Genomic DNA, 12,887 nt, shown 5'->3' on the forward strand with positions numbered 1-12,887 from the left:
CTTGGGCAAGAGAGAGCAGAGGCAGAAGTGCTTAATGATGCTGCTTCTTGTATGTATCAGTGGTCAGTGTCTGACCTTTTCAAATATTAACTCTTTATCTAAGAATGTCTTCTTCCTGTGTAACAAAAGTTAAGCTTAAAGCCCTATTGTTTTGAGTGCAGGATTTACAGTGTGGGCTTTGGAACGGAGTTTTGGAACGAGTCTGCTTTCCATTTCTTCGGGTTTTTGCTTTTGTGGTTGTTTTTTCTATTTTTAATGTGTGTGTTTAGAAACCAACAGTACAGTGCTTAAAGACAGCTTATTTCCTTCCTCTATGTATTACATCTATATCTTATTGTTAAATATTGCTCTGACCATCTGTTTGTGACTGACTTTGATGGAGGGGGTGGAGGTAACAGCCTACGTGACTCCAGACAGCTAAACTGGCTGTCCAAGGGCAAAGGTGACGAGTTACAGAAGAGGCCAGTGCTGAGGGACTGATGCCTTTTGAGGGAGAGCTGGTGCATAAGCCTAATTTTGGTGCTCTAAGCTGAATGTGGAAGAGTTTATTTATACTGGAGGCTCCGGGCTGTGAGCTGTTCATCTGCCTAAACTTGGGTTGGCGTTCTGTTGAAAGCAGTGATAAAACTTGCCCGTGTTGGAGAAGGGCGATTCTTAAAAAGGGTTTTTGTGCTGTGCTTGAGGCTGATAAAGGAAATGAGGCTCTTTCAGAGAGCCTGATGGCTTTTCTTATGAACCTAGAATTAAAAGGGTTTTTTGTCATCCTTTTGCACTTAAAAGATGTATTCTCTGTAGATAAGGCTATAGAATTGCCTCTATGGCTCTGTCTGCTATGTGGAAGAGCTCACTTTTCAGACAGACTTTTCAGCTCACTTTTCCTATGGCACACACATATTGTTAAAAATTCAGAAACTCTTAAGTGATTTAAACTTATTTTTAAGAAAAATCTGCATTGTAAATAGTTACTGTCTAGAAATTGAGCATTTAATGCAAAATATTTGCACCAATGTGACCTGACAAAGTTACTGGAAGTCCTGCAAAAAGGAGTATGATTAATAGGTTTATTTGTAAACAAATCCATTTCTGTTCTTCAGTTTAGAAAAAACCAGTCAGTCTTGTTTTTCTGATTGTTTATATCTGAGCACAGCAACTGCTGAAATTGCAGTAGGAGAAATTCTTAGTATGTGTTTCTGCAAGATTAAATGCCTTGGTTTATTGAATGCCAAGGTCCAGGAAAGAACTGAAATAGTATTTTATTTGCTATTATATAACATATGTAAATCCAGTTTGTTTTCTAAAGCTTTTTTAAAATTATTCTTCTGGAAGAAATGACCTTTAATTGTACATTCTTATGAACCTTGTAATTTTTTTATAGATGGCTTTTTTACATGAGAGATTTATAAAGTCAGTATATTGAACATGAGACATGAGTCTTTGTGTATCTTAAAGGAAAATGTTTAAGTATTTGTATGCAATGCATTTAGTTGAGCAACTGAGATAAGAGTGCAGGGCACACAATCCACCACACTAATTTGTCTGTGAGACTGAGTTTGTTTCACAGTCCTTAGGCACTGAGTTACCATCTTTTACCAATAAAATATATTAGTAGAGGGTAAAACACAGCTGTCAAATGGGATGGAGCAAGTGGCAACTGGAGGGGGAGCTGTGCTAGAAAGCTTCCTGCTGGAGCTCTGGATCTGGAGCTTGAGGCCAAGACTTCTGGTACAGCAAAATGAAAATGTTAAATTTTGGTGACTGAGCTCTCCTAAAGTAAGGAAGTGAAAACCGATTTTAATTACTGGCTGCTGTTAAAAATGTTTGTGCCTTCCTGCTAGTAGCTGTCATCTAGAAAACTGTGGGAAACAAAGAGTTTAGTGTTATTAATTTTTGGCTTTTGTTTTGAAATGTCTAAAGTCCCCCTCTAATAATTGCTCTGGTTGAAACAACTGAATAAAGTATCAGACTTCATGGTCTCTGCTTATTTAAAATTTCAGATCAAATGATCAAGCACAACAAATGGATGAAACATAACATAAAATAAATTTCAGGTAATATCTGACTTCTTGTGAAAACTTTTATTTGGAAGGTATCTGTAATTTGCCAGAGATTAGGTTGTCTAGCATCAATTCCAATTCCAAATATGTGTCATCTTGTAATAACAGAGCATTGACTTATGTGCATAAAATCTGAACAGTTTTGAGTATCAGCCCTTAGTAGTAGTTACATGTCACTAACAGTGACAGGGATATTATGGCACCACAAACTACAAGGTGTGCTGAGTTACCTTGGAAGATCCACCATTCCTTTAGACCTGTGCATGCAAGAATTATTGTTCTATTTATGGTACATAAAGCTTGGTGCCTAGAAGATGGCTAAAAGTTATTTAGCATTAGTTCTGATACTGCTGAGTATGTGCATGAACAGAATGAACATAACTTCCATTCCTCTGATTTTTTATTGATACAGTGCAAATTTTGTAACTCTGTCCTTGTGCAGATACCGCTCAGCCAAATAAGAGCAGAAGCTGTTCTTTGATTTTTTTATAGTCCAGTAAAGTGTGAGCTCAGTCTACTTTTTAACGACAGATCAAGGGGGAAAGTTCCTGTAAGTGTGGATGCTGAGGGTTTTTCTACCCCCTCTCCCTGTTATTTCTCATTCTTGGGGTCCTAGGGCCATGAGTCACATTAAATAAAATGTTTTCAATACAATCGAGAATCGTTAACTTCTGTCTCCTGTTCCTGAACCGTGTGGTGGAAAAAGCTTTTTGTTTATAGGTTCAGTACTTGTTGTGTCTAAATGGATCTCAGGACATATAGAGATGAAGATGCCATGCACTTTCAAACATATGAAATTAGATTTGAAGAGTTTATGTGTATGTATGTACATACCTGTGCTGTGTGTGCTAGTGAAGACTCTCTGAAACACGTGTCTTGAAAGTTTTGGGTTGCCAGTCTGTGCCTCAGCAGTAAGAGGTGAATCCTGTTAGCTTGCATCAATTACTGCACTGCTGTTCCCAAATCAGACTTAAAACAAAGTAGTTTGGATATCTCAGCTTTGTGTTGGGATCTTTATTTAAACTTTTAGATTGCTTATTTATGTTTTCACCAAATTCTGTATGTCTGCTCTGGTGCAACTTGATTACTGCCCTAGAGAGATGTGGAAGGCTGCCCTTATTTTTTGGCATTCGTGAAGTGTCAAAGCAGCGTTATTGGTTTTGGAAGAAGCCGTGCATTTTACTTTTAAGTACTTTGATATATGCAGCAGAGGAGTGACTGAATGAGTGTGTTTCTGCTCCTCTCTACTGCTAATGCAGAAGAAGAAAAAGAAGAAAGTATTTATTGGGCATTGCTGATAGCAATTCCAGTATTCCAGCGAGCTAACTCATTTTGCTCTTAAGTATTTGCAGCTTCTCAGCAGCTTTAAACATTGCTTCAGAGTGGATCTTTGAAATTCATCAGAGCAGAAGCCTTAGGCTACAAATGTGCTTCCTTCTCTATCTGTCATATTTTGTTGAAGCTTTACTGAGAAATACATCTAGAAATCAGTTTTTTGTTTTGTGTTTGTATTCTTCAGGAGAACTGTTCTACACTAAGATAGTTGAACATAAATATTCTGAAATTGGGCTTATGCAGGTGTCAAAGCAGTATGGAGAGCAAGCACCACCCACACTCCTTGTAAGAGGATAGATGGAGGAAATTGTAGTCTGATCCGTATTACAGTTAAATGAACTAAAATGTTACCTTTAAAAGGTAAATTTTATAACTTCTTTGTTAAATTTAAAAGTTCAAGTGTTCAGGTTACAAAAATTTCTATTAAGGTTTGCTAGGAAATTGATCCTGTCTCATAAATATCCTGTTGGGGAGGTGGTAGGAGTTCTTTTAACCTGTAAAACTTCAGCTTTATTCAGTGCTGGGGTGGATGGGGAAGGTGTGAGGGACAGAGTAGTGAAGCAGACCAGGTGGTTTGCTGCCCCTAGGAGGGGTGGGTGCTGGTTCTCCTGTCCTGCTCCCAGTGGTCTGTGTGCTTTAGTTCCTGTCTGACAGTGCTGTGAACAGGTCACTGATCTAGCAGCACAGTGAATAGTTTTCTGCTGAGCCACTGAGTTGTTGTGCAATAGATGAGCATCAGTCAGTAGCAGCAGTGGGACAGGACAATGTGCCAGGAGCAGTGCAGAGGAGAGTTGGATCATCTGCCAGTGAGCTCAGACATTGCTCAGCTGTGTCATAGCCATTCGAAGGATGAAATAATAATTAAAAATGTCACATTTTTTCAGTCTTCCAATATTCAATTCGATTTAAAAATTTTTTTCTTTGCAATGTGTTTGAAGTATCTATAAAAATAATTTTCCATATGTATGTCATATGCTGCTAGTGGGGAAATGAAGTTTTTGACAGAACTTGTGTATGCAGTAGCAAAAGCTCGTGAATTTTAACAAGGCTCAAAACAACTAAGCTGTTTTTGAAGTCATGTTACCTAATTCCTGCTTGAAGTGGTTTTAGAGAACTAAGTTTTACTCTTGCTGGTTTGCAATTTTTTTTCTAGGTCTTTAATTCTTTGAAAAAAAAAGTTTTGAAAAAAGCCCATTTGGAATCCTTTTTATCTTCTGATTTCTGTGTTTGAAGGCTTTTTTCCACTTCAGTGGCATCAGTAGCTCAGACCCTTGAAGATGGGATTCGCGTTTTGTCTCCCAAGGATAGATACCATTTCTCTCTTTCAGTTGCCAGTAGCAGTTTGGGGGCCCTGTTACCTTCCATTATAGATCTTCTGGTGGGTTTTTTGTTATACAGCCTTTTGTTCTTCCAGTGATTGTTTCTCTCTTGGTTTCCAAGTGTTTCAGAATTAAAACTGATCTCGCTTCTATCCTTTTTATATATATGAGGTCCAGAACATTCCATGGAAGAGAGTTGCACACAGAAGTGAGGGGCTGTGGGCAAATGCTTATTTTGTTTCAAATTGTGAGCATCGTTTTTTCAACCTGGTGTGATTTGAGAAGTCTGCAATGATGAATTGTAATACTTGATATATATGTAAATGGCATAACCCTTTTATCTTGTCTTCAGAAGTAAAAGCAGTCTATATTAAAATCAGTGTATTTAAAGCTGAGCAGAAAATTTCTTTTATATACCCGAAAAAGAATTATTTTTATCCTCTGGTTAGAAACTTCTGTCTCTTCTGAAGGTTTTGTAGAGATGGTGTGAAAACAGAGGGAATGATAAATGTTCTTCACTTTAAAAAGTCTTAGTGTAATTCCTTCTAAGGTTTTAAGTGCTTCTATAGATGTATATCAAGTAAAAAAAAAAAAAGTACTTTTACAACTAGTTTTGAAGACAAACCTTTTTGGATTTGCTCACGTGAACTTTGCATAATTTGAGACTGATTTACATGCCATCTATGTTTTTTGTCTTAAAGGCACCACTGCTTTTAAGACCACGACTGTGCTCTTTTGAGTGCTGCTGACTGATTAGAAAAAATCAACTATTTCAGTTGGAAGGGGCCTACAGTGATCATCCAGTTCAGCTGCCCGACTGCTGCAGGGCTGGCCAAGAGTTAAGCCATGTTGTTAAGGGCATTGTCCAAATGCCTCTTAAACACTGACTGCCCCGGGGCATTGAGCACCTCTCTAAGGAGGGCTGTTTTGTTGTTTAATAGGCAAAATTTTTTGTTTGGTTGGCTAGTTTTTCTAAATTTTATTGCATAGCTGTATCCTTGAAATACATTAAATGATTGATTAAAGAAACTGCCACCACATATTACAGGAGCAGTTGAATGATTGTTAGTAAAACTTCTCAGAAGATCAAATCAAAATGAATGGAACAGATTGAAAGGGGAAATCAGATAATCTTCCTTCTTGTACTTCAAGAATAGAAGTCAGTAGTTTTTGCTGTTTTGCACAGATACAGATTCATATCCATCTATTATATAAGTACCTTACATTTTGGCTAGTAATGATGGAATGTAATTTAATAGCTGGATGTTCAGGAAGAACATACAGATGCTGATCTTCAGTTGTCTTAGGATTTTCTTTGATGATTACAAACATGCTCAGGTAGGAGAGAGCAATTTGGCTTTTACCACAGCAAATAGCTTCTTGTTTTGAAGTTTGTTGCTGTTTATATTACTCTGATTAAACCCCAGTAAATATAAATTTCCATCCTTTCCCTGCCATGCATGATGTCCCAGATCTGAGTGACTAGTTTCAGCAAAAACCTGAACTCCATTTAAAAGCAAGTGAAGTGCTTTTAAAGCAAGTGAAGAAGGAACTCCTGCTTCCCCCTACATCACCTTGCTCCAGCTATAATTCCATAGTCTGTATATTCAAACTAATATAATATCTGCAGAATGCTTGACTTCTTTGTGATATCCATCAGTATAGCAAAAAATGTTCATATTTAGAGGGAAACAATTTTAAAATGCTAAGTTAATGCATTTTTAAGTGTTTGCAATACCTTTATACTCATGGATGCTTTCAGGTTCTGTATTCCTGCAGTCAGGAGGAGGGGAAAAATGTGTGAGTCTGTATTTTGAGATTTGTATTGAGATTTCAAAGCCTGCAATACTTAAGTTCCCACTGTCATAAACCATTTCTTTGGTTTTATTTCCTACTGACAGGAGCTGGTGCCGTAAGGACACCATTGCAATACCCCAGAATGCAGCAGTAGGTGATTTTTGTCAGGTGATGACATTACACACAAGGACCCTGCCACCCTGAATGAACTATTTGCAGGATTCCTCTAAGGTTGAGGTACTTAGTTGGTGAACGTCTGTTGCTGCTCTTTCTGGTCTTTTCATGCCCACTAGATTTAAAGACTCTGGTGACAGAAAGAAGATAATTATGAAGAAGTGGTGTATATTGGATCTATCAGATGAAGCAGTCCTGTTGCAGAGATTTAATGCTGGGTTTACATTAAATTTAGCCTAAGAAAGGACAGACTTACATGAAGATACTCTGCCTTTTGGCAGTTGAACTCAGTTAGCTAAAAGTGAAGGTGTGTTCAGAGAGTGTGCTGTGTTAAATCTGATTCTGAGTGAAGGGAGTCTTTGTAGTTATTAACTGTGTGGATTAGGTTAAGAAATCCTAGAATCCATTTCCTTGTTTGGGCTAAATAAGAAGTAAGGTGACCTCAGGGCACTTCTTCCCCTCTCTGTGAGAAAATAGAATCCAGGGAGATAACTAAATCTACCTCCACTTCAGGAGTCCCAGTAGTATTTAGCTGCTGTCACAGACCTCAGGAGACTCAGACCCAAGTGTCTTAATTGCTTTTTCTCCTTCCCAGTATCTGGATCTTCCATGTCCAACTTCTTAATCATCAGCAAGATTTTGTGGTTCCATGCACCAGCAGTTCTGGTCTCACTTTTTTTTTTTTTTTTTTAAGGGCTCTTGTAAGTTACTCGGGTGGAGGATGGCAACCTGAAAATAGTCTAGTGTGACATAGTAGTAAAGGCTGGCTAACTCAACTCTTGCAAAGAATTTCATATTAGTCTTGCTATGAAATACTCAATTTTTAAACTTCAAAGCTTCTGTGTTTGAACATGCTGGTCTTGAATCGCTGGTGTGATTATAATTTTGTGCTGAAACATACCCACTAACTTTGTTTTACTATATGCTAAGTCATTTTGACTGCTTGGTCTTAGGGCGGTGAAGTGCTGCAAGTTTCTTTTTGGCTACCACTTCTATTACTTGCAAAAAAATAACCTCTTGCTTGTTTAAAACAAGTGAGAACATTTACCTTGGGAATCACTTGAATGTGTTATCCCCAAAGGAGTAAGTTATGCCTTTAGGACATTTTGGACATTTAGGACAGTTTGTTTTCACTTCAGCTTGTATATTTTTTGAACTTGAAGCTGGTTTCTTTTTTGTGAGCATTTTCTTTAATGTGTCCTTTGTTTAAATTTTATTTATGTTATTCCATGTATGGGATCAGATTTTAGATGTTCCCACATGTGCTTCTTCAACAAAGTTTATCTAGTTGCAAAGGAGTGACCGTGTGAAGGAGCCCATCAGGCAAGGTCAGTTCTGGCAGTGGGATCTCGTGGGCAGCTGCTGCTGCGGGTTTGTGTCCATGGATGGTTTGTAAGGCCCTTGTCTGGCAGTGTTGGACAGCTCTCCTTCCGTGTCTCTGGGCTTCAGGGGACAGACACTGCTAACGGCCAGCTGGAGGGAATGATGGACTGCTGCTCATCATGAAAGCAGCCTTGGGAAACTTGGGTTATTGTGATGTCTTTCCCTTGTTGTCTCAGTTTATTTATCAGTTGCAATGTGACCATGGCAGGTGTCTCTTGCCCTCCTCACTTTTGGTAACATAGGCATTGTGAGCCTTGCTTTTGATCTCTGGTCTCTGTGTGCCATGGTGAGGGTTTTGGTGACTTTGAATCCCAATCTTTAAATACATATTTTGCATAAAAATGTCCTTAAGAGATTTTTTTTTTTAACTCTCAACAGGTGGGAAGGAGAAACCAAAAACCAATGCAGAAGAGCTACAGATTAAAAAAGTTAAGAAGAAAAAGAAAAAGAAACATAAAGAGAATGAGAAGAGGAAGCGTCCAAAAATGTACAGCAAATCCATTCAGACCATCTGCTCAGGATTGGTTTCTGATATTGAGGATCAGGAAGCCAAAGGCATCATAGATGATCATCTTAAGGATTTCAATGGGAAAAATATGGATCCCAAGAAGGACTGTGAGTCCAAGATACCAGAGAACAGTGAGTTTCCATTTGTCTCGTTAAAGGAGCCACGGGTTCAAAATAAACTCAAAAGGTTGGACACATTGGAGTTCAAACAACTGATTCATATTGAGCACCAGCCTAACGGAGGTGCATCAGTTATCCATGCCTACAGTAATGAACTCTCCCACTTGTCTCCTGTGGAGATGGAGAGATTTGCAGAAGAGTTTGTGGGTCTGGTTTTTAGTGAAAATGAAAACTGTGCAGCTTACTATGTAATGGGTATTGTTCATGGGGCAGCTACTTATTTACCTGACTTTTTAGACTACTTTTCGTTTAATTTTCCCAATTCACCAGTGAAAATGGAGATTTTGGGAAAGAAAGATATAGAGACAACGACTATGTCAAATTTTCATGCTCAGGTAAGAGGTTATGCATTTTACTTTCTAAAGTCATATAATCGTTTCAAACAACTGTGAACAGATTTTTTTTTTTTAGAGTAGCTGCTGTTAGTGCTGCTGTGTGGGTGACACTGAAGACTAGAAACAAGGGGTTTCTGTAATAAGTCACTTCTGTGTTATTGAAGATGAGAAGAGACATAAAATTGTTAACTGAGACATCAGGTTGCATTTTTGGTGGGAGGGCAAGTGTTTGCATGCTTGTGTGTGTAGGTTTCTTTGGATTTGTTTCTGTAGCTGAAGATTAACCATGAGTTGGAGGGTTAAAATGGTTTAGCTGCAGCTGTCTGAACAGTAGTTTATCTGTATGAACTTTGTCGTAAAACTGAAATGCTTTAATACAATGTTAAACATAAAAGCCTGTGTAGGGTACAGTTAACTTAGCAGCATTTGTAGTTTGGGTTTTCTAAATCCATCCTCAAAGAAGAGCCTGGGGGTTAATGTGGTTACGGATTTGGTCCTTAACCCTTTGCATTTCTCCTCACTTGGCTGGATTCTCTGGAAAGCTCTCAAGTTAAATGGTGGAATGACTGGCAACTTTTGAATATTTTTAAGTTTTTTTGAGAGAAATTATTTTATATTCTCTTAAAAACAGCTGCTGATTAAACATCACCTCTGCTGTTTATTAACTTGCTGGAGAAAATACATTTCTCTTGCACAGAAATTATTTATAGCACTGGTTTTCAGGAAAAAAAATCTGTCCAATTTTCACCTTGATGATAAGGTTACTGCAGAAAGCCCCTGCAGTGAGTATGAAACAATTTATGTAGAAACTCAATCTTGTTTTTAATTATATCAACTTTATCTCACAATTACCGTTTTAACTCCTGTATTTGTGAACTTAGATGTTGTATGGATCAGCTTTAAACTATTTTAGTCTTCACTTTTGAGACAATTAGAAAGAGTTCAAGTGTAAGTTACATTGTCATATTTTTCATGAAAAACATGCTTCCCCCCCTTTGGCTGCATAAACATTTGCATAGAACACTTGCATGTGTTGACAAATTTCAGATGTGTGTTATCCACAAGGATATGCAGAACTAAAATGGTGCTGCAAGAGAACATTTGCAGTGCTGGCTGAGAAAATATCCACTGCCATGGAATATGAATATTCTGTAAACTACAGTCACTGTTTTTCTTGAGTATGTAAGCTGAATCATTAATAATAAAAATCACAGAACATATGATGGGCAACTCTCCAGAGCTGCTCTATCTTTGGCCATTTTATGTAAGAAAAGCTGGATCTGTCCTTGTAAGTGTGATCCTTAAATCCAGCTGGTTGTCTTGGGTAGCATTAATAGAGATACAGCTGTGTGCTGGTACCTGCCCTAAAGAAATACTAAAGTAAAGCCCAGATTTTATTGTTGTGAATTATAATAAAGTTATTTACTAAAATGATAGATTAAACTGGTATTACAATGGTAAGATCAACATCTGTAGGTAAACCAGTCCTGTGTTTGTTGGGGTTGAAATCATAATTCCCCATTTTTGCGTAAGTGAAGGAGGAACAGAGAGAGGCTGTGGTTTGGCTTCTTTCATCCAAACTCCATTATTACAGCATTCAGTTGATCAGCTCCATGGTCTAAGCTATATTTTACTTGGCTGGAGGTTTAGTTCTGGTGTCGTCTTTTCCTTTCTGTTCCCTAATGTTTTTCCTTAGTTTTTGTGGCATTTTATCACTTCTCAGTTTGGTTGCTTGACAGAAAATGCTTGGCTCCTTGTATTTTTGCTAACTAAGGGTTACATGGTGTATAAATAACATGTACAGGCAAACATCAAACTTTAATTGTCTTCTGTGCAGCATTCCTGTTTCCTGGAATATTTAAGTCAGAATCTTGGTTGCCTAGTATATTTCCTTATGATTTTCTTATTTCTGTTTTACTTTGGCTGTTTACTTTGGTGGGGTTTTTTGTTGTGGTTTTATTTTTTTTTTTTAATTTTTTAATGTGGTCTGCTGCAGTTAAAATGTTTTGTTAGCTTTGTATTCTCCTTTTTGACTTGTTACATTTTGTGCAGATGGAGAACATTATCCTGTCTCATTAAGTTCTTTGTGAATCTTTTAAAGGAATTCTAATGTCTTGTTGCAGTATATTTTGAGGAAACTTTAAATGTATTTAGTTTTCTGTTCTTAAATTGCCCAAGCTTTGTGCTGTGGTGTTCCTTGTCCTGAGCAGCCTGAGCAATGTCTAGCAGTTGTTGTATGGCCTCAGTTGAGGAACGATTTGTTTTCTGAGGTCTAATTAGGAAGTTGGTTTTATCAAGTCTGCTTTGAGTACATATCTTGGACTTCATCAGCTTTAAGAAACTTGGGCATTCCTTTGCTAATTTTAACTAAAACACTGAAATGAAGCTCACTTTGGTACAAGAGGTTCCTTGGTAGTTTCTCAGAGCTCATGTGCCATATGTAATCAATCTGACAAATGTAAGCATTTAAAAAGACCAAGAAAAGTATTATACAAAGGAGAATGAAGGCTGAGCTAAGCCTGAAATGGAAAATATTATAGAGTGTTTCATCAACTTCTGTTTTTCTTAATCCTTTTGTTACTACTCAATCTTCCACCTTCTGTTTTGTGACAGATGGGGGTTTGGGATTTTTGGTTTTAAGTAATGCATATTTCTAAGTCATCAAGTTCTGTGATAAGAGCCAGATTGCACAGTAAATTCTGTTGCTGAGGTCAAGTTGGAGTCCTCCTAAGTTTACCTGGAAGATCTGCATCTCTCAAGTAATTTACTTAGTTTTCACAATTGTAGAGTTGAAAACTAACTCCTTGCAGCTTGCTTCCCAATACACCTGTGTCAGATAGGAGTAATGTAATTTTACATGTTAGAAGATTGTAAAGGACACAAATCTGTGAGAATATTTACAGCAGGTGCAGGAGAGATGAATTTGGAACTGGTTCTTTCTAATGAGGATTAGCTTTTAAATTTTGCGGGGAGAGGAACTGGGGAGTTTTTCATCATCCATCTTGGGCCTATGCCTGAGTACTCCTAAAAATTTTTTTGCACTAGTGGAACAGCTCTTTCTGAACTGACTGCAAAGCTTAGTCAGACTGTTTCTGTAGCTGGGCAAAATGAAATTAGTCTGGATATCCTTGTAGCCAGTAAGTCAGTCCTTCAGGTGGTGAAAAACTATCTTGTAGCTCCATCTTCCCTGGGCTGTGTATTTGTGCACATGGCAACAGCTGCATCAGTTACGCGATAGCCATGAATCTGGTTAGGCTCTTATGAGGATTTTAAAGAACGTAAATAATCAGCTTTTGCCACCTACTTGCAGCTTACATCACTTCATTTAAGCTATTTAGTGCTGTTGAGACAAATGTTAATATTTTGAATTTGTTATTTTCCTCGTGCCTGGCAAGTGTAAGTTGTTTTTGCTGTGCTGAAAACCCAAAGCTCACAGTTGGTGTTTAGCAGAAACAATACTTAGTGCATTGATTTTACTGTCTTGCGTCAGAGGGAACTTCTTAGTACAGATGAAGTAAAATGCTGCACAGTACCAAACAATTCCTCTGCTGCAAAACAAGATGGAGTATTTTAAAGCTATATTTGACAGGTCCTTGTCTGATGTGTTTGCAGGAGATCTGAAGGTGATTCCACTTTTTCTAAAGAACTCTGTTGTAAGATCATTTTTTTCCTTGTTTGACCTCTTGCTCTTTAGTGGACAAGGCAAACAATTTATCCTTTTCATTCCATTTTCTCTATATTTGAAGATTGCTTAACAGCTCCTTTTTTTTTCCTTCTCCCTAAATCAAGTATTTTGAGTTATT

At 37.7% G+C, this 12,887-nt stretch overlaps 1 protein-coding gene across 2 annotated transcripts in view; it reads left to right on the forward strand.

The window, feature by feature from the left end:
• RSBN1L (round spermatid basic protein 1 like) overlaps positions 1–12,887 on the forward strand; it is a 41,306-nt gene that overhangs the window by 12,336 nt on the left and 16,083 nt on the right. Inside the window, exons 3-4 of one of the 2 annotated variants that reach the window (XM_083858758.1) lie at positions 8,441–8,701; positions 9,020–9,084. In XM_083858758.1, coding sequence (XP_083714884.1) covers positions 8,441–8,701; positions 9,020–9,084 — 326 coding nt within the window. Of the gene's footprint in view, positions 1–8,440; positions 9,085–12,887 lie in introns of both variants that reach the window. The other variant, XM_083858757.1, reaches the window with a different exon arrangement.

This window comes from Zosterops lateralis, assembly GCF_965231275.1.
Source record: "Zosterops lateralis genome assembly, chromosome: 4".
In the NCBI taxonomy this organism is placed as follows: Eukaryota; Metazoa; Chordata; class Aves; order Passeriformes; family Zosteropidae; genus Zosterops; species Zosterops lateralis.